The sequence below is a fragment of the Manacus candei genome, unplaced genomic scaffold, assembly GCF_025592945.1.
Source record: "Manacus candei isolate 608988 ecotype Guabito, Panama unplaced genomic scaffold, ASM2559294v1 h1tg000072l, whole genome shotgun sequence".
Lineage (NCBI taxonomy): Eukaryota > Metazoa > Chordata > Aves > Passeriformes > Pipridae > Manacus > Manacus candei.
In genome coordinates, this window is record NW_026138120.1 from 5,433,384 (window position 1) to 5,455,405 (window position 22,022).

The window sequence follows — 22,022 nt, forward strand, 5'->3', positions numbered from 1 at the left end:
AATACTAGAAGTCCTATTCACAAACAAAATCTACTTTCTGCTCATCTTGTTTTCTACCTAGAACTTAAGTTGTTTCTGTAAAACTACCTGAATGACTGAAATCAGATTTGATCCTTGTGGGCTAAAGATAAAAGAATTAGCTGTATTTTTTGTTGCTGTTTTCCCTTATCTATGAATGTATTAACAATGCATTTTTTAAAGAATTATTTCAAACCAGTACTGGACAAAAGTTGTAGTGGTAAATGCCTTCTGAGTGCAACTCAGCTTTAGCTGTCAATATTTCTCTGAAAGTGATCTGGGAAAGGTAATATACCTTTAAAGTTTGGTATGTTTGTTTGACAACCAGTACCTAATACTATATTTTGAAAATTGTTCAGATCTTTCTTTGTGAAGAATGCTTGAGCTGATAATTTTCTTTTTTAAAAAAATACCAACTGTAATATTGTGAGAAACAGCAGTTAGTTTATCTGATTTTTTTTTTAAGGTGAGCCTCAGAGATACATTAAATAATTTTTTTCTTTTTTCCTCAGTCTTCCTCTCTTCCAGTATCATATATAAGATAGGAAAAAAGTGAGATTTTTGTGGTCCTTCATATTTTCCTCCTTAGAAACATTGCAGAGCAATATTTTGTATAGATGCATGGTTTTTAAGGAATTGAAGATTCATGAATAAGTTGATGGGATGCAAGCATCCCCCTTGGCAGATGTGGAGGAACTTCCATGATAGCAAATCCTTTTCATTTTTATTTTTTTATTTTTCTATTACTGGATACAATTAACTAACATTTTCATTAGGAGAGCAATTTTTCTAGTGTTTTAATTTTTTTCAACTAGCTAAGTTGTGACGGATGAATACTAAAAACAAATTCAACAAACATGTCTGATGTCTCTGTTTCAGGAAGTGTAAGCTTATATTTTTTTTTTTCCTTTTAAAAGGTAACAGAATCCCCAGCAGATGTAGCAGAACGAGCAGACAGAATTATTACCATGCTGCCTTCTAGTCCCAATGTGAGAGAAGTTTACACAGGAGCAAATGGAATTCTAAAGTAAGAATTTTTTGTAGTTTAGAGAATTCCCACTCCTACTAAGACTGTATCATGTTGTTTGTCAGATGATCCCTGTTGCTGTAACTCTTGCTGTGCCTTCAGGGCACTTAATTCAATGTTCTCTGTTCTGTCAGTATTGATATTTCTAATTATATGAGTTCTCTTATACAGTGCTTGGCTCTGAATGGCTTTTGGCTGAAGTCTTAATTTTATTTTTGACATAATTTAACGACTGTTATCTGCATTTCCACTTGCATGTTTCTTTTGCCCTAATGTAATGTACTACACACAGGTATAACTAGAATATTTTCTAGCAACAATTATTTGCTCATTTTTTCTTTTACTTGAAATCCTATAAATTAAATGTTCTGAAGAGACGTCATTGTGTCTTATGGTATTAAAGTATATTAACGTAGAAAGCTGACAAGACTTTATATTGATTTTCCTCTTACTTGTCTGTTTATTACACAAGAAAATAGCTAACAAGTTTGTTTAATGTGAAACAGTGGGTTTTAACTTTTGTGAAGGGATTGCCACTAAACCTTAAATGCATAGTTTGCAGAAATCTATCGCTCAGAGTTTTTGTACTTGCCAAATTAAAAAATAAGTAGTATTACTCCTGGCAGGCTGACTAAGGCTACTGGATACCTCTGAGGATCATGTAGGATCTTACAGCTATCAAGGTTAATAATGTAAAGGAAGAAACATACAGAAGACAAAAGTACAGTAGATTGCCAAAAACTGGTGATGTCTTTTTAGGTACTGATTGTACAATATTAAGATGCATTGATAAGAAAATGAAGTGAAGGAGAGGGATTTCTGTTGTTGTTGCTATATAGGAATAATAGTTGCTTCCTTCCCTGACTGGTCTGTAGTTTAATTCCTCACAAAGTAGGACTGAGCAGATCTAAGTATCCATACCTCAGACCCTTCAGGGAAGATGGGTAATTGGCTCAGTCCCACAAAGCCAGGCAAACAGCTGTGGGAGAACTATCCAGGATGACAGGGGTTTGACGAACAATTGGCAGTACTTACTGACATAGTACAGCCAGTTAATCTTTTAAGTACATAGATGCAGAAAATCCTGCAGGGAACAGAGGCTGTGGAAAGCAGTCCTATGCTGCTGCAGTTTCTCAGCCTCTGTATTAAGAGAAGGAATTGTAATTTGGCAGTAGTGGTTGTATCTCTGAGTGACACTCAAGACCTGGTCCTTGCTGACTGAATTGACTTTCTTAATTTTCTAAAGCTTTTTAAGCTTTACTGAAGAAAACATTGATACCCACTGTGTTACCAAGGAGCTTCCACTGCTCCTTCTTCTGAGCACAAGGGGAGACGATGGAGTACTTTATCTGCGTGCTGGTTTTCATTGCATGTGTTCAAACTGTGTGCAGCAGGTCACACCTCCCATGAAAAAGGACAAGTTTTATGTATGGAACACTGTTTGGGTCTGGAGCTCCAGTGGGGTCTACAGCTGTATGTATATATTGAGAGACTATTTCCAGCAATCTAGGTAGTTCAGTGAAGTGAAAATCACTGTACTGCCAGCACCACGGAAGGTGCAGTGAAGCTTTAAATGGGCCACCATTTTGTGACTGAAAAACTGTATTGTTTGATTTCATGGTGAATGCTGGTCAAGTGGACTTGAAATCATGGTGTAATTCAATGGAAAGAGGGATAAAACAGCTACCCTCAACTTTTTTATTATGGAGGGCATTCAATTTTTTTTTTTAATTTAAAAATTTAATTTTTTTTTTAATCACATATGCAACTTCCTCTGTTCTACAGTTCTTCTGCCTAAATTTACTAGCTATCATTGGGAAAACAAGATTTTTCTCCATGCTTCACTTCAAATCTTCTGTAGGTTTTTGTGGTCTTAGTTATGATCTTTATGTGGAATAAATAGTAGCAATGATTAAAAGAATGAAATCAGAATATTCTGCTAAGAAATTAAGATACTGTGTATATAAAAAGAACATTGCATTGTTATATATTGAATTTTAGGCTGAATCAACATTTAGGTCAGTTGCTTAGAATGCATCTTAGATGGTCTGGATATACCGTTCAAAATTTTATGATGGCAGGTTTTCCTTGTGCACCCTTTTTGTGTAATTTTTTATAATAGAGTTTAGGAGGAACATCCTTTTTTGTGTTCAGGTATTATTAGGCTTTGAGTGATTCAAAACTGCGTGCTATACATAATCAGCAGTATAAATATTGATCAGATCTTGCTCAATAGGGTTTAAAACTTTGTGTTTCTCTGGGTACCACAAAGTGTCTATAAATTTATCATACTGAGGAAAGTCAGTGCCATGGTAATAATTACAGGTGTCCTGTGAAACAAAACTTGATAATAACAACAACAGCAGCAACAACAAATCATTTTTATTTTAGGAAAGTGAAGAAAGGCTCATTGCTAATAGATTCCAGTACTATTGACCCAGCAGTTTCAAAAGAATTAGCCAAAGCTGTTGAAAAAATGGGAGCTGTTTTCATGGATGCCCCAGTTTCTGGAGGTAAGTCTTCATTAACAGTTTACCTCACATTGGACACGTTGTCTCTTTGCAGTTTCGGTCACCAGTTTGTACCTTTGTTGCTACAAGTTGCTTTTCTTTGCTATATGTACAGTATTCTGGGGGTTTTTGTTGTTGTTTGATTACATTACAGAAATGTATGTTATTTTATGAATATTTTTGGTTTAGGAGTATGCTTTTGTGTTAGACCTGGAGAAACTGAACTTTCTTAGGATATGGTACAGGGGTCCTTTTAATTTGTTTCTTAAAGTTGCAGATATTCATATCTCTTCAACCTTCATCTGTTTCTGTTATGGAAAAACTGTTTGGTCATCATTAAGCAGTTTTGCTGCTTTTTCATTAATTAAAAAGGAGGGAATGAAGGGGGGAATATAGGATTTCTCGATCAAGAGAAAACAGCTTTCATCTGGTTTTATAACAGTTGAAGAATGTGGGTAGTATTTGTCTGTTCTTGAAAGTTGCTAGCTATTGATCTCTTATTTCTCATAAGAAATAATATAGAGCAGGGAAGTCTTTCATTTTGTGGACTGAGGAGAGCAGAAACATAAAATCAATGTTTTGATAACAAAACCATAGCTGATAGTTACTATTGTTGCATTCTTCTCTAAAAGACCCAGAATTAGAATGTGAGCACATCCCCATTTATGTGGGAAAATCTTGGGGTTTTTACAATCCCCTCTAAAAATTAATCTAATTGGCATTGCGAGAATTCTTTATTTTCCTGATCAGTGTGGTTGAGGAGCAATAACTAGCCATCTTTTTAATTTTCAACTGAAAACTGAGGCAGGATTTGACTACGTACTAGAAGCCAAAATTTTCATCTAAGTTCTATTGTGAACAGAAAGTAGGAAGATCCAGGTAGGCGATACTGAAGATTATAATGGAGAGGACAAGATTCTTGCTTCCCAGCCAAAATATTAATCCTGTTTTATAAAGTTAAATAACTTGTCAACCTTGGAATAAAAACAGCAGAAAAAGTGTATTTTGGGTGGATTATGTATCTATCTGATCCTTTTTTAAACAACTGCATGCCCTTCTGCTTTTCAGTTGGACAATTCTGACATTATCTGTGTGGTTCTCTTCAGTCCCTTTCTGCCAGATATGTTGTTTACCTGAGGAAATTATTTACCTTTTAGAAATGTCTGTAATTTGTTTTTACCTGTAAGTTTTTGCTATAAGGCTGGCTATGCTATAACTACAAAGAAAAAAGTTTGATTCCTAAACAACGCTTGCTGTTTGGGGGAGTTTGTTCCTTGAGAAAATGTTAAGGCCAAGACAGAGTTAATATGATAACATATAGCTGACTAGTATGAATACAGATGACTTTTTTGGTTTTAGTTTATCTGAATACAAATAACTTGTTGTTTAGTGTCAGTTACAGATTGAGTGATATTCTGAAAGAGAGGGAAAGAATTGAGATTTAGCTTTCTAGTACTTAATATGTTTGTCAATGCCAAGGAGTACAAAGAAATGTGGAGAAGTTAAAGGTTGGAAAAAACCTTTAATGTTATGCTTTGTTATTTCCATCTTTCAAGACCTAACACATCAAGTCTTTTGGGTATTTTTGTATGTCCTGACTGCATTGTTGGCCGTCAAACAAAACACTAAATGGAGAAGTATACTCGACTCTCTAGAAATTGGCAGGCACTATTCTGTGGCAGTGAGGAGAAGAGAAAGTAGCATGTGTGAACTGTCCCCTTTAGATCTGTCTGTTTACTGGCTGTTATTGGCACACAACTCCACTTGTGTTTTTAGGTATTTGGGTGTTGCCTGATGGATGTTAATATTCATATGCGCTGTGAACAAGTTATTTCACAAACTGAATAATATTTTGGAAATTTCTTGGTCTAGAAACCTTAGTGAGAACTAGCGGCGATTTTAATCCTGTCCTGTCATTGCAAATGAAGAATCTTTGTGCATAGCATTAGGGTCAGATTTTAGTGACCTGTTTGCAGCTTTACCCCTAAAAGATTCTTTCCCTTGATCTTTTTCAGATGGGCCTGCGTGCCAGTGTAGTAGTGCTTTCTTCTTCCGTGGCCTGCAGCATTGACTTGCAGCTTACAGTCAGGACCCATTAAGTGGAAGTCGATGCACCAAGTTACTACAGTATTATTTCGTATTAACTGACTTTAGAAAATACTTCTCATCCCAGTAGTTGCATGCAGATTATGCTGCTAATGCTGTCTAGAGATAGCAATCGCTTTACCCCGGGATTAGGATCTCTTGCAGGTCCGCATGAGAAAGTTGTGTCTTGGTTCGCAGTGCTGCCTTGATTTGTGACATCTTAGTGAGCATGTGACTAATGAGGAAACACCTTCAAAATCTGTGTTTGTTTAATACTTTTTTTTGATCTAGAGGAGTAAATTTATCTCTTGGTGAAGATTGGATTCTGCATTTTTGTATGTATAAGAGGCTTTTAAAGTACACATTATCACAGGAATATAATTAAAACTGACTTCTGTTGGCACGAGACACTACTGGCTAAGTACAGGATCTAAATTTAGCCTTCGAGAATTGTGTCAAGTTTGTTCTCCCACTGATTTCAGTAAAAGTGTGATACAGATTCTCACCTTACAATCCAGAGCAAACTTTACTAATGGTTTTACTAATGCTGCCATAGTAGTTCTCTTTCTTTAACTCAGTATACAAAATATGCATTGTCTGAAGTACAGTGGGTGAATTTTTTTTTTATTTCTGGTGTGATGCTTTCTTCAGTGTAAGCATTGTTAGTTCTCGAATACTACCTTTTCAACTTTTTTCCCCTTCCACTGACTCAATTATATCAGATCCATATCTGCTCAAAATAAATGGTACTGCATTCTGCTTTAATGTCACAAAAAGACATGACAGCTTGATTTGCTTTTCTGTTTTTGGAGGTACAAAGAAAATGTTTTCAATTCTTTTGTAAGGATGGTTCTTTAAGATCCGATAATGAAACTTAGGGAGATCTTCCCCTTCACTGTATATCTTAGCCAAGATAGTCATGAGTAAAAAAAAAACCAGACTACTAGTTGTTAATAACAGCTGCCACGTAGAGAACTGTAGTCATGTTAATATGGTAACAAACAGTAGAATAGAAGATTATTTTTTTTAGGAACTCTGGATTGGAGGTGGCTAGAAGAGGTTGGAGTTTCTATTCCAGCTGTCATTTCAAACCGTTTCATCTTATAGTGCTGCATCCGTAAGATCTAGTTAGCGATTAAGTGATGGAAAAAGTACTAGTAGTACCACTGAGAAGTTGAGACTTCAGCTCACTGGTAATGTAAAGTATAATGTGAGTTCTTGAAGGGTGAAATGCAGACTTATTCCCTGTATTGGAAAAGAATTATTAGAAATACTGTGAGATCTTTAATTTGATTTTCTCTCAGTGAGCAGTAGATTTCATTATTTTGATGGCAGGATCAGACTGATAGCAGAGATTAAATAGACCAAAAGGAATAATTTGTGAATGTTTCTCTTACTTAAACATTGGTGGCTTGCTGTAGTGTCTTTTCCTAGGGAAACAGAGGAGTTAAGACTGTCTGCACACACTAGTGCTTGCAAAGATGATTTGAAAGATGTTTTAAGACTAGACTAAATAATAAAAATTAGTAATGAGCGGTTCAAATGTTGCATCTTTTAGCTTGTAAATTCTGTTGTAATAAAGATGCATAATCAATACATTTGCCAGAATAAAGCTGGTTTAATAGACCTGTCTTTGTTGAAGAGCCTTTGCAGAACTACTTTTTAACTGGCTTCACTAGATTGTGTCTGCTTTTCTTTAACTTTGTGCACTTTTAGAGAAATGTTATCCTATGACTTCATGAGAGCAGAAGAGTTGGTGGGTTGACTCAATGTCTCTAATTTGAGACATTATGTACTTTTTTAATAAACAGAAGGCATAAAATGAGGAATCTCCTGAATTCAGTGGTATAGAGCTTTTGTTTGGTTTTGGCTTATTGAACGGGTAATGCAGTGATTGGATCTGTTAAAATGTTTGAAGCGCTATCAAGATGAAATAGGTTCATGAATTTAGAACTAATAATTCTGACCTATCCCTTTATCAGTGGCTGGTGATCTTGCTGGCAAGGAAAAGAGCTAAAGGCATAGCCATATTTGCTCCATTGTTATTTCTGGTTTTACGCTTTTATGCTTTATTTTTAAATCCTGAATGTGTGTACTCAGAATGGCCACAACATTCTCTGTGCTTCTGGTACTGAGCGTAGCACTTTCACTGCACTTTCTCTCTGCCCTTCCTCAGTCACTACATGTCTTGAATAATCTTTTCTTTCCTGACATGTTTCTTAATTTTTCTGTTTACATTTTTTTGCTGAATGCATCTGATCATATTTATTTTTTGCAAAGTCTGTGATGTAGACATGGTGGTAGAAATTACAATGTACAACCTTAATATTAAAGGTAGTATGAAAAATGTTTCTGAGTTGTTCTGAAATTGAAATTAGGCAAAAGTAATACAAGAAGTAATGATGACAAAGAAGGGAAAAATTGAGTGAACTGATTTAAGGAAGCTGAAATGAGGATGAAGAAATATTTTGAAACCTGAGATACTTAAAAAGCTTCTGATTTCTAATAACTTACAATTTAAATTATTTAACAATACTTACGTTTGTCAAAATAAGGCTGGTTTAGTAGACTTCTCTTGTTGGAGAGAAGCTGAAAAGGAATGAAAATCTTGAGAATCTTACACATTGGCAAAATGAGTATTTTGACACTGTGACGGGAGGAAGTATAAACCTTGTGCGGAAATCACAATGTTGGCAGCAGCTGCTGTTACAGAAGAGTTAGACAGTACATTTACTGATGTGCTGACTTTGCAAGGCTATTTTTCTTCTCTAAGTTTATTATGCCTTTTATTTTATTTTATTTTATAGAGATACAAAAGGTAGCAGAAGGTAAGGAAGAATAAACAGATTTGTTGAGAGTATCATCTAAAAACGTTCAGTGGAGTGGAGACAATTATCATACAATGACTAAAAGAGTGGAATAACTGATTTTATTAAAGTATATTGTATATTTTGGCAATAAAATTGTGTGTAGTCTGGCCAAATAATGACCAATGTGCAAGGAAACATATCTGTCTCCATTTATTCGAAGGTGTAAAGATGAGTTATTCGGGCTGGCCCAATGCGATATAACCAGGAATAATGGACTGGAAATCATTAAGGAAAGAAAAATGTGTGCTGTGTCTACCAGGAAAAACGTCCTAATGGCATTCTTCATACACTGTGGAATACTTTCCAAAGGAGATGGTTGAAGCCAAGTATCTTGACATGCTTTAAACTGTACTGGGCAAAGTGCTAGGAACTATTCTGTAGGGAAAAATCTACAACTGGCAGGAGGATGGCTACATGATCTAATCGGTCTTTTCCATTTCTAATGTCTATAGTTCTGTTGTGTTCTCACACATGGTGTTCAAAAACAGTTAAAGGAAAACTGTCCAGATGGAAGTTAGAAATCCCTGTGGCACTCTTTGAAAAAGAGTAAAGAATAACTGCAGAATTAGAGCCAACATTCCTTCTCTCAGTAAAAATAGTCCTAATATCCACAGCTGTACGTGAGCTGTTACCACATTCCTAATAACTGCTCTGTTTGCTTGTGGTTACTTTAATGCTAGTATCTAGCTCATCCTGTCAAGTGTTCTGAGATATCCAGAGCAAGAAAGATCTTCAAATGTTAGCCTGTCATAAGTGCTAGGAAATAAAAGTTAATTTAATTTAATTTTTTAAATTTTGATTGCTTTTTCTAGAGGATGTTTAAAGTTAAGGAGTTGCAGGTGGTGTTTTGGAATGTTTCTGGAATGAAGGGATGACTTCAAAGCTTTCCACAAAGTTTGTTTTGGTTTTAAACATTCATGGGCTTCTTTTTCTCTCTTTTTTGCTCTTTCAACGGAGTCTCTTGTTCAAAGTGTATTTTTCATGTAGTCAAAAAAACCTAGCCTGACTCCTGTGCTTGAAACAGTGGGGATGATGAGCACCAGACCTTAATAATCCCCTAACTCTATCTGAATCCTAATTCCATCCTATGCTAAATGTGGATGGTGCACATGTCAGTGTTGAGCCCAACACCACGCACACCAGAGCAGGAACTACAAACTGGAAGGTTCTGCACAGAGTAGGACTGGGAGTACACTGTGCTTGCACAGCAGCTATCAGTGTGGGGACAGTCCCACCAGCACTGGAGATGCCACTGGAGAAAATGCAGCTTACTCTGAATTGTAATACAAAGCAGTTGTACTTGCAATTCAGTGTTGCCTCAAACAGATTTTTTCAGTCTGTGTGTGGAACTCCTCTTGTTTAAAAAAAACCAAGAAGGCCATAGAAACCTGACTTACTGTCCTGGTTTCTGCTGGGATAGAGTTAATTTTGTTCCTAGTAGCTGGTTCAGTGCTGGGTTTTTTTGATTTAGAATGAAAATAATGTTGATAACATACTGATGCTTATTTGTTGCTAACTTGTACTTACTCCAAGTCAAGGACTTTTGAGTTTCCCATGCTCTGCCAGCAAGGAGGTGCACAACAAGCCAGGAGGGAGCATAGCCAGGACAGCTGATCTGAACTGGGCAAAGGGATATTCCAATGTCATGTGCAGAATATAAACTGGGAGGAATTGCCTGGGAGGGGCTGATTGCTGCTCAGGAACATTGGTCAGTGGGTGGTGAGCAAGTGTATTGAGCATCACTTGTCTTTTTTGGGTTTTATTTCTCTCTCTGTTTTCATTGGCTCCCTATTCTTCACCATTTATTATTAGTGATATTATTGCATTACTATTCTCATATCAATGTGTGGATTTTACCTTTTTTTGTGGTTTTCCTCTGCACCCCACTGGGGGCAGATGAGGGTAGGTGAGCGAATGGCTCTATGGTACATACTCGCTGGTTAGGGTTAAATCACAATGCATATTTAAATGGACTGGGCCACTGAAGATGTGGCCCAACATAGAATTAGATTTTTATTTTGTCTCTTATTCAGCAAGGGAGATCTGCAGGTCTTACACTTAGACCCATGGGAAGAAACATTAATATCCTAAGTATCCGAACCTTAGGGCACATCTCAAGTGCACGCTTGTGCAAACTACTCTGTGTTGGAGAAGACTCCTTTGAAGGCCCTTCAAATGCTTAAACTAAAGGACCAAAAAAGAAAAAAAACCAAACTCGGGGTAAACTTTGCACACAGGGACAGTTCACCTTGTCTTGTAGGGTAGGCCTTTGAAAGTAAATTGCTTGTTGATCCCTTAAATGGCTGAATCCAGGATCAGTAGGAATGAAAGCTGATTTTCTATTGACTCCCATCTGGATCATGGTAGTATTCTAGGTTCCTTCTGTTTCATTTTAAAGTCATGATGATGAGTTGGGCAAGAGTGGGATTTGTTTATGACAATATTATCCTATGATCTGGAGCCATTCTAAATCACTGGATTGGATCACTGGATTGCAGAATGGCATCTTGTAGTGGAGGACATCCTTATGTTTTGGCAAGTGTCTCAAGTTGTGCTAATAAAAATGGGGAGAATGTTCTAGCAGAAGTACTCCTCTGCACTTTAAACAAATACCTGAAAATTACTCCATATTTTTAGTGTGGTATTGCCCATGGTGAGACATTTCAGTAGCTTGAGCTTTTGTCCTTAGCAAAATGGCTCCTAGTTAATCCACAGGGAGCACATAAAAATACCAGGATTTCCTAATTCTTCCTCCTTCAACCACATTTTTTTAAAAAACGTGGTTTGTATGATTAAATAAAAGGGTAAAGGAAACAGTATTGCCTTTTGATAAGCGTTTAGAATTCAGCTGTCAGCATACAAACTGTGTAAATGTTCACCTTTCAGTTTGTCCAACAGTATTTAATTCTGTTGGCTCACCACTTCCATCTACGGAAATGCAGAGGACAGTCATGCAGTTCCAGAGCTGAAGAAACACTTTTTAACTACAGTTCTCTTCATGCCAAGCACAACATAGGACCTGAAGTGGAAAAGAAATTTACTTACTACGCTGTATTTGACCTACAGTTTTAACCCTTAAAACTTGGTTATCATTTTTGTTCCTGTAGTTTTGCTGGGACACAGCGTGTGGAATTTCCTAGACCTTAGACAGCTTTAACCTGTATCTGTTCATAAGAAGAATTAAAGTGTGGCTTGACAGGAACAGAGTAATGCATGGAAATGTCACCCTAATGCTGTACCTTCAGTTTGTATTCCTGGTTCTGTAAGCAGTTGTGGTTTAATTATTCTGTGTAGTGGAAGAACGTTAAATTTGTTTGCAGTAAAATGAGGGGGTGGGGGGCACTCTGAAACACTATGTAATTCTTTATTAAAATCTTTACGTATTTTAAGTAAATCCACATAATTATTTGATAGTATCCTGTGTATTGTTTGACTGTTGGTAAATTAATGGGTTTTTTTAATGTGAAGTTTAGTCAAATTGACAAAAATACTAATCTGACACATAATTATTATCCATTTGCTTTATTTAATACGAGTTGCTGCAAACTGTGTAAGATCCTACTTACTCAGTAACTACATAGTTTAACTATACACAGTCAGAAGTGACACATTTTTGCTGTCATTTTGTTTTCAATCTGTTTCCACTGCTTTCTGAGAATGTGTGGTGGGAATGTGTGGCTCGTGGCTCTTAGTATATTTGCCATGGGGAGTACAGAGAAAATCACATTAACTTTTAACCTTGGCTGAGGATCATACTACTTGTGTTTCATTTGTGTCAGATTTCTTGAGTTTGCTTAATAGTGTGGATTTTCATTATGGAACTAACAGATAATCTGTAGAGGTATATGACTATACATAATTAACTCTTCAAACTTGGTCAGTTTCTGATGTCCAACATTTTTCTGATTAAACTATTTCCCAGAATTACTACAACTCTTGGTAGTCTGAAAGCAGTATTTGGTGGCAGCTAGATGCTTTTTGTCTTGAATAAGGCATTTTATGTTGCACATGCAGGGAGAATAGAGATTTCCTTTCTCTTTCAAAAGTTGGAGGACAGCTGGAGAAAGGAATTTTTGGTAGGTTATCAACATGTGAAACATTGTCATAATAGAGCTAAACTAGGAGTGTGTCTAGCTTTCTTATTTCTGCAGATGCTCATCTTAGGTTTTACATTAGTGGGGACTTAGGGGTGATGCTGGGGCAGTGGTAAGGTTTTGTAGCAGAAGCACTAAATGAGAAGCTGATGTGAATTTGGCAAGCAGGAGAGTTTCCTGAGATGGAGCATCCTCTTAGCAGCCTCAGTCTGAATGTTGGCTGCCTCTGAGGGCTCCCACCCCATCCAAGATGGAAGTTCCTGCAGAGAGCACTAATAGCATCCCTCACTGCCTCAACAAATTGTGTTAAGGCATGGGGCCTAACTGCTGTGAAACGATGCAATAAATTCCTTCCAAATTTTCCTCAGGGCCAAAATGAACATATTTGATCACCTAAATGCATTGTTCCTGTTCTAGAACAAGTGGACTATAGGAAAGTATTTGCATTAGTAGTGCAACAACTGGCACACCTATTAAAGAAGAAGGTGGTTAATCTGTTACTGTTTGGTCAATGGCGCTTTTTTCCCCACTGTATTAATATGCTTAGCAATTCTTAACAGTAAATGTGACTATGTGCACTTACTTAGTATTTTGTTTTCCTTAGTAGACAATTACGCCAGTCTTGAATTGAGTGGGTTTTTTGTAACTGGGGTAAAGGAATCTTAGAAAATTGAAACAGTAGGCAGCTAAGCTTGTTAAGGAGGTTTTTATTTTACAAGCCCTCAAGAATTCAGAATATGACTTGCTTACTACTTTAAAAAGTCCAAATGTCCCTTATAGACTCCATTTCAGAGCCAGCATCAAATCTATGCTATACTTGTCTGAAAACCCAAACATGTACTCTTGGCTGTTGCTGTTTACTGAATCAGAACCCTACTGTTTCCAGTTGCACTGTATCTAATTTATCGTAAGTGACCGCAAAAACTAGAATTATTTATATGTTGGCACCTAACAGCTCCACTATAGTTAAGGGTCTGTTGGCATTTCCATTATAAACCTTCCCTTTGAGAGGTTTATAACTTGGCGGTTTTACTTTTGCTTCAGGCTCAAATGTGCCATTTTCATCCAAGCACAAATTCTTCTACAGAATTTCATTTAAATCAGTTTGGCCATTATTTATTTTAGAGCGTGTGTGTTGGGGAGTGGAAGGGAACACACTATTTAATTTTGGTTTCAGAAGGTTTTTGGTCAGACTATATAATGCAAGAAAAATGGTGCTTTTTATTTGATTTTGTAGGGACTTAACCCTTCCTTGGATGTGTTGGGAGTTAGTAAACCCATGCTTTTTCTAGTTGCTGTTGCTGCTCAGATGCCACTCCCACTACCACACACCACCCATCTGGCCTGCCCCTGCCCAATGACATGCTTTGAGGAAGCATCCCCTGGCTTCTGCCAGAGAAAGGTTTTTGGGGGAAGTGGATGAAGGAACGTACAATGGGTGTTCTGTTGAGAGGCCTCAAGCCAACCAGTCCAACCGAGGAAGCAGATGGAGCTTAATTGGAAAAAGACAGGCCAAGTGTGCTCGTCAGTCAGATGTAAGCCTGTGTGGTTAAAAGTGGCATTTCCTATGGTTCTGCCATTTCTTGTGGGATGTGTGTAAATTACTACTTTGGTGCAGTAATTCTCCAAGTCTGAAAGTGGTGTGAGTTGCCATTTTCCCTTGCTTCTGACCCACAGAGGACTTTCAATGCTTTTTTTAGTCATAAATTCTTGCCTTAGTACTCTGTTAGTATGCTAATTAAATTCTTGCAACATAAATAATAGGAATCTATAATGTTTCAGTACCGATCATAGTAGCACAATACCAATGTTCTTTCACATCATGGCTTAAGAATACAAAGAAGGGAAATGATGTACAGAGAGGTACAAGCTTTTATTAGACCAAATAATACAGCTGAAAATAGAAAACAAGTTTCTGAGTCAGTTCTTTCACCACATTACACAAGAAGCAGTAAAGGACAGTAGTTTTTGTTAGTTTTTTCCTCTGCTATTGAATTACAAGAAAAAACTACTCAGTGGAAAACAAGGTGGGGAGAGAATATGTGATCTGGCAGTTTCTTGTGTACTCATCCTTTTGGGATCTTCTTTTTTTCAGGTAGTTCATGCTGATTACTGATTGGACAGACAAGGAATGAAAATGTTTGGTTCTATTTTGTCTTCTGTTTTATTAGTAAAAGGGAGAAGGGAAGCACGAGTGTAATTAATTATGGCAGCATATACCAACAGCTTTTTCCACTATAGGACATTAGATCCCATTGAAGTATTTGAAAGTCTTTTCCAGCTTGCTTTTTTCCCCCCTAATTCCAGGTGTTAATGAATTCATAGGTCAGACATTTCAAATCTTGAATGTTTTAGGGACAACCCATTTTAAATTTTATTAGCTTATTTTTAGTTTGTGGGCATTAACATTTAAAACCACTGAAGTTTAGTATCTGTTAAAACCTGCTATTTTCAACTTTGGACCCTGGAAACAGAAGCTTACAGAGACAGACAATGTCACAAGAAGTGATTAGTTCATCACTATCAAAACATTTTAATAGCATTTTCACTAGTATCCCTTTATTGCTAAGGATCGAGAAATATCAGCTATACCCCAATCATGGTAAAGAAAATTAGAAGTGCCTTAATACAGCACATCTGTAAAGCTCCAATTTAGCATATAACACTTAGGCATCTTCTTAAGTCCGTCCAATTCAGTGGGAATTTAGTGCAAGTTGAAGAGGTTTGTCCTTGGTGTCTGTTAAGTGTCTGTGAGGTAATCACTCTGTCTTATACTACTGAGCTACTGTCTTTCAAACTCCAAGGTTTCAAAGCATTGTGTAGAGCTGACATCCTGGGCATGATTTGGCTGGACCTTTCATGCAACTATAAGCTAATTCTTTTATTTATTTGGCAATATCCTTCATCTCCAGCTAAACATAAAGGATTTTTAATTTGGTATTACCTAAGTTCAAGGTTTTATTGTTTGCTGTTTTCAACAGCTAACTTTGTTGATATATTATTTAAACCCTGTTGAAATATAACTTAACACAATGACTTATACTCCTTTCTGCCTTTCTTGGAAATGGGATCATATTGAGTTAAAATATTTTATGATTATTTTCAAAGCACATCTGTGAATGTGACCTTGAAGCATAACTAAGTATTTAGGCTTAGCAAATGGTTATGTTTCATTACTGCTTAATTTCTGTATCTTCAGCATACCAATGGCTGAGTCACTTTAAATTCTGTCCCTCACTTCCTAATCCTTCCAAAAGTAATGTCCATTTTTCTTCTCCCTTCATTCACTCTAGAAGGTATATTGCTGTTCTCATGAGGTCACAGCTGGGAGTAAGCATTCTTGAATCTCTATCACTTTGTTTTCTATCAACTTAAATATCCTCTACACTGGCTGATAAAATGAGGCACATTTTCTAAATTCAAGTTGTTGCTCTGGATTTCCAATCACAGAATATTCTGAGTTGGAAGGGACCCAGAAGGATCATCAAGTGCAGCTCTTAAGTGGATGGCTCATACAGGCGATTGAACCTGTGACCTTGGCGTTATTAGCACCAAGATTTAACCACATTGACAAAACGTACAAGATTTTGGAGGGGAAAAAAGAACAGGAGAAAGTTTATTAGCTGGAAGGTGCTTGTCTGTAAGTACCTGGTGTGGATTGCAATTGCAAAGGAGTGTTTCTTTTATTGGTGCATGCTTTAGCATAGAGTTTTAACTGTTCTAATGCTCATAAAGGTTATTGAAACCACTGAACTGTCTGCAGCTTTGCCAGGTGTTATTAGAATATGCATCTGAACTGACAACACGTAATAGGAAGGTATCTACCTGAGCTTGGTCACCTCCATGTCTTGCTTCAATTGCGTCTTAACTTCTGAATCTGAGGATGTGTTTTCAGAGGGCAATACGACTTGGATACCTTAGAACTTTGGAGCTAATTTGTGCAGCCCATCGTTACTTTGCCTCCCCAATCAGGTTTTTATGAAAACCAACGAATGTCATTGTCTCTATGAATAAGTACTCGCTATGATGAGATAGAACTCCGTATTTTTTAAGTATTTAAGTATAAACTGCATGGAAATTAAGCTTTGGGAGGGGAAAAATAAGCTGGAAAAGTCACAGGTCAGGCACGAAAGCCCTATTTGTAAGTGTTGCACTTACAACATGGGCTTCCAACATTTTTCTTTTCTTTTTCTTAAAAAGAAAACAAACTAAAAAATGACCAGAAGGTTGTAAACATGCTCCCAGAAAATCAGTTCCCGCTTTTCTTTTTTATGTGTTCATTTTCATATATTTTTGAAAACTTCTGAAATTTTCCCAGTATTTAGAAATTGTGAATATTGGCTCACAATTTATCTGTGTTCTAGTGTACATGTTCACTATAGAAGGATTTTCAAAAGTACAAAAAGTATATTACAAGCAGGTGTTCCCGTTAACCCAAATAGGAGATTATTTAAAAAAGTGTAACCTGTGGCTTAAATCTGAAGTTACAGGAAAGGCATACAATAAATCTAGTGTATTTAATTGATGATAATGAAGATGCTATCAACAAATGTAAGTAACTGCTGCCCCTTCTAAAACATAAGATTAAAAGAGACTAACTTATATAATTTTACTCTATTGTAGTAACATAATTTTGTATGGATCAGTGCTTTACTTATTAACAGTTAAAATTTAAATGTTTAATTTCTTCTTCCTCTTTAAATTGGCTCCATTGCTGCTCAGTGAGCAACAATTTCTTAGTATGAGCTTCTTAATGAGCAGAAATGTTTCAAAATTAGTTTTGTGAACTCTTTTCTTGCTTCCCCTGGTACTGTAGTATATTTTAAATCTCTTATTCATGTAGAAATGTAAATAAGGATTTAAATACCATTTTTTGCATGGTGCTAAGCCTGATATTTGGTATATAACTGTCATAAGGTTTTCTTTTCTCTACTTTGCAATGACCTTAACTTGACCTAAAATGACTAGTTTCTGTAGGGATTGCAATGACTCTGGCTCAGAAGGGTTCTTGTCTGTCACTTGGTGGCTGCTTCGTGTGTGTGTGTTTTGCATGACATCATAGTGTCTGTACAGTCAGTTCCTAACAAAGACAGAAAAACTAGTTCCACATATTTTAATGCTATTTACATTAATCTGCTTCCATATACTCAGTGGAGCAGCAGAGACATCTAAGACACAGGTTTTCTCTTCTTAAATAATAAATGCTGGAAATACAGTAGGTTTAAGATGTCTGTCTGTCTGTTTCATTACAAATCCATTTAAAATACTAATCATAATTCATGTTCCCTCATTCTTTCCACATTTAGGGGTGTTACCTGGGTTTGGAGTAGCCAGCTGTCTCAAACACTATCTGCATTTTTAAAGGAATAAGAAGTCTTGGCAGACACTGGAACAATTAATTGGCTTTTTCAGCCAAGTCAGGTTAGGAAAGTATTTTGTGGGGAGGGGGGTGGGTAGGAGGGGAATGCAATGTCCTGGTTTCAAGTTTGAGTTCTATTAACCCTTTAGGAATGGTAGTCAGACTTCTTGCTAAGCGTAGTTCTCCATCTCTGACAACTGTGAAATTTATTTCTTAAGTGAGAAGTTTCTAAACTATTAATATACAGGGCAAATATGCTTTATTAGAAGGAGATGTCTGAGATGAGGTGACAAATGCTAAATCTAAATCATGATGGATTCAAAAATCTCTGAGGTGAAATGAGCCTTAGAATATGTATTAAAGAACTCTAACCTCCTCCTACTATATACGTTTAGAAAAGAAGAAGGAGAAAGGTGACATCTGAGGCCACCTGATGATGATATCTTCCTGTTGAGTTAGGATGAAATATTTCAATGCTGGACTTGCTCACAGCATTCAACACCTTGACTTATCCAGAGACGCTTAGTTAATATTTAATTTCCAACTCCATAGCTTTGCCTATTTTTATTCCAAAACCAGAACAAGTACTAAACATCAAATTTTAATTGCATGTATGTCCTTGCATTCCTGAAACGTTTCGTTTGAAGTATTGGAATTGCCACACAGTCTGCTTTTTCACATTTCTGTGTACATTTTGGTGCCAATGGATCAGTTTGTAGCAAAGAATTTTCAATGCAGTTGCTTTTAACAATTGGCTGCTCTTGTTCTGAAGATGGTTTGTTTGTTCGTTTCAATTGTCCTTTATGAAGTAAACTACTAGTAGTTTAGACTGGAAACTGTAAAGTTAAACTTTTTGGAATTGTTACTGCCCCAAGTGGGAATATAAACCATATTGAACAAAATTTATTTAGCCTATTAAAAAGTCAGCCTAAAACTACATTTAATTAGTTTACACTATTACATCACTTCTAGTGGGGAGTAGAACTTAGGCAGAGTAAAAGGAGCTCTATCAGGTGAGCTGACTGTGGCCCATATGGGGCTTTAAGATAATGATGAGTTTAAATTTCCTCTTAGAGCTAAGTGAGAATAAAACTGGAGGCAATAAATACTCTTGGCCAAAGCCATTAAATGAAAAAGCTGGGAATTCTCCAGCTCTTGACTTAAATTGTTTGTTTATCAGCTGGCGCCTAGTCTGGAGTCAAGAGCTGGAGATTTCTATCTGTGACAGAACTTTGAAACTCTTGCAGGACACTTTCATTTTAACTTAAGGTAACTTGAGTTTATAGCTTTGGCTTTAAAGATTACTAATGATTTACTCATTTCCTTACCATTTAACCAGAGAGGACTTTTTCCCAGGAAGGGATCTGTGTTTATTTAGGGCCTTTGTCTGCGGAGGGATTAAAAGGCAGCCCACCAGCATTGTGAACTTGATGGTAATAAAAGGTCACCAACACACACCATAAAAACGTTCTTACTATGGAATTAATTATACAGTGTAATTTTACAAAGCATTTCAGTAACCCTTCTTTTAGGCTTCTGCTGTATTTAATTTTTCCTCAAATGGGGAAAAATTCAATGTTAGGTATTTATTGTGCAAATTAGACCCCGTGTGTATGTGTGTGACCCTTTACAGTGTAATATACTCATTGGCAAGTTCAACTTACAATTGAAAACAATTGTAAAGTTCCAGTTGAAGTTAGGTCTCGACATGTCAACTTTAAAACTTAAAATTACTGTGCACTGGGAGAAACAGAATGAAAAACGACTTGTTAGCTAAGAGATGCAAATGATTAACTTAAACATTGTTGCCATATTTGGCATTTTTAAAGAATATTGCATATTTTCCAAGCCATTAAGCACTGTTCAAGTAGTATCCTGTTATTTTTTCTAAGCCACCAGGTGGCATTGCAGCCCAGCCTGCTCAAAACAGGCAATTTATAATTCAGAAAAATCTGTACAGAAAACATTTCCTCCCCTCATCCCGTTAGTTTTCCCTAACTATTAGGGCTTAGAATATCTTACAATGATGATTAATATTTCTAAAAACTAGAGCGATTTAATTCTATAATTTTTTTACAAAGGTAAAAGTGTAAAAGTTGTCATGTCAGGGTATTGGAAAAACAGATTTTGCTTTGGTAAGGTGATAGCAACAGAATTAGGTTCCTGTTTAATGAAGGAGCTGAGATTCATCCACAGTTAAGGTCACAATAATTTCTTAAAAGCTGTGGAGTGGACAGGCATAGAAGAATATATAGAGGAGTCCATGTGGTTTTCTGTATCCAGTGCAAAGTTGCTATATTCTAGATAAAGATGAAAAAGTACAATTTCAAAGTTGGGTTTTTTCCCCTCTTTTACCTTAAAAAGATATCTTTCCTCCATTTCCAATTACCAGCTTAATCTTACCCTCCATACTCTTTTATAAATGGACAGTAGAAAGCACATACCCAGGAAAAATAATTAGAAAATTGTATCTCACTAGTTAAGTAAATTATTAAATATATGTACATGTATCATGTAACCTCTTTTACAGATATAATACAACATTGTCAAAAACATATATAAGTATCTAGTTTAAGGAAAGGGGGATTTTTTTGCCCCCAGTTTTGTATTTTTTAAATGTGTACTTTTATGCTTTCTCCTGGAAGGCATGAATTTAAAGTGCTACTGCAGTAATTTATCCCCAGTTTTACTAAGTGCCGCTCCTCTTGAGCTGGTGCCCTTTTTCTTAGGCCATTTAATGGGCATAACCCATTTTAAGAAATGTATATGTTTTCAAAGTAAGTGTCTCTGACCTCCCACCTCGTCAAAGTTCAAACATACGTGTTTTGCTGTAGTCTTGAGTATCTGAGATGCAGCATTACTGAGATACTAAAAATTCAGGTACTAAGGGAATAAGAACCCTCATGTGATAATTTAGATAATGCTTTCAGTAAATCATACTTTAACACTGATTTCTTCACTAAGAAAAGTAGTAGTAGAATAGGTAATTGAGGCTTTTGACCCTGGATATTAAACTTTTAAACTTGATACAAGTCTGCCTCTAAGCTTTGTTGTATACTGATATTGCTACTTACTTAACATCAAAAAGCTGTGGTAGTTTGCCTTTATAGATTGTGCCTGTGTTCTGGAATTGCCTCCTGCTGTCCTTGAACTGTTTCTTAGTTTAATGTGTTAGATTTTCTCATCAAAGCTTTTATGCATGATGTTTAGTTAACACTTGTTGTATCAAATCTGATACAGTAGACTGGTTTGGAATAAAACTGTTCTTTTCATTAACAAACGTGATAGCTTGACAGGCCTCTTTCCCAGCACATCATGGGGTTTTTTTGTGTAATGATATGCACGTGCAGATTTTACATCGCATGTAATCTTTATGTTTGCCCAGTTTGCAGTCATTGCTCTAGGACTAGAGTAAATGACTGGTTTTTGCCAAGATTCCTAAAGTGAACTGGCCTCATTAAAAATAATGGTTGCTGAGGAAGGAATCTCTCTAAGTTGAAGCAGTTTGCTTTTAGACCTGTTTCACCATAACACAGTTTTGATTTTTTGTCTACCGTTCAGTTCAGTGTGACACCATTGCTGCTGAGAGCTGCTATGGGATTCGCAGCACAGAAGTGGAAAACAAGAATGTCTGGATAAAGGAAAAAAAAGTAGAATAATTAGTATCCATTTAAGATCCAGTGTATTGCTTGAGATAGCTAGATAAAAATTGGGGAGTGAGGGAAGAAAGGATAAGGAAAAAAAGTAATAAAATGTCTTTGAATGACTTCAGAAAACAGAATTCTCTTTGACTTTTCATTTGACCAGAGTAATGTGTGTGTGTGTGTGTGTGTTTGTGTGTATACATACTGTATCAAACCCATGGCAATGCTGTGTATTGCTTTACCCATTTTTAAAGCATTTTGAGAAACTTAGCTTTTTAAATAGAAAATTCAATAGAAGTGTATAATGGGAGTGTTCAGTTACTATAATCGGTTACAGCTACAGTAATTTTAGAGTGACTGGATTTTATAGTATTTGTGTACTTACTGCTTTAAACTTTACAAGACTTATTTCTTA

The 22,022-nt window shown here is 36.3% G+C and overlaps 1 protein-coding gene across 2 annotated transcripts in view; it reads left to right on the top strand.

Annotated features, from left to right (window-relative positions):
* HIBADH (3-hydroxyisobutyrate dehydrogenase) overlaps window positions 1-22,022 on the top strand; it is an 86,699-nt gene that overhangs the window by 12,456 nt on the left and 52,221 nt on the right. For both annotated transcript variants that reach the window (XM_051808340.1, XM_051808342.1), the window contains 2 exons: window positions 936-1,045; window positions 3,437-3,558. In XM_051808340.1, coding sequence (XP_051664300.1) covers window positions 936-1,045; window positions 3,437-3,558 — 232 coding nt within the window. The remainder of the gene's footprint in view (window positions 1-935; window positions 1,046-3,436; window positions 3,559-22,022) is intronic.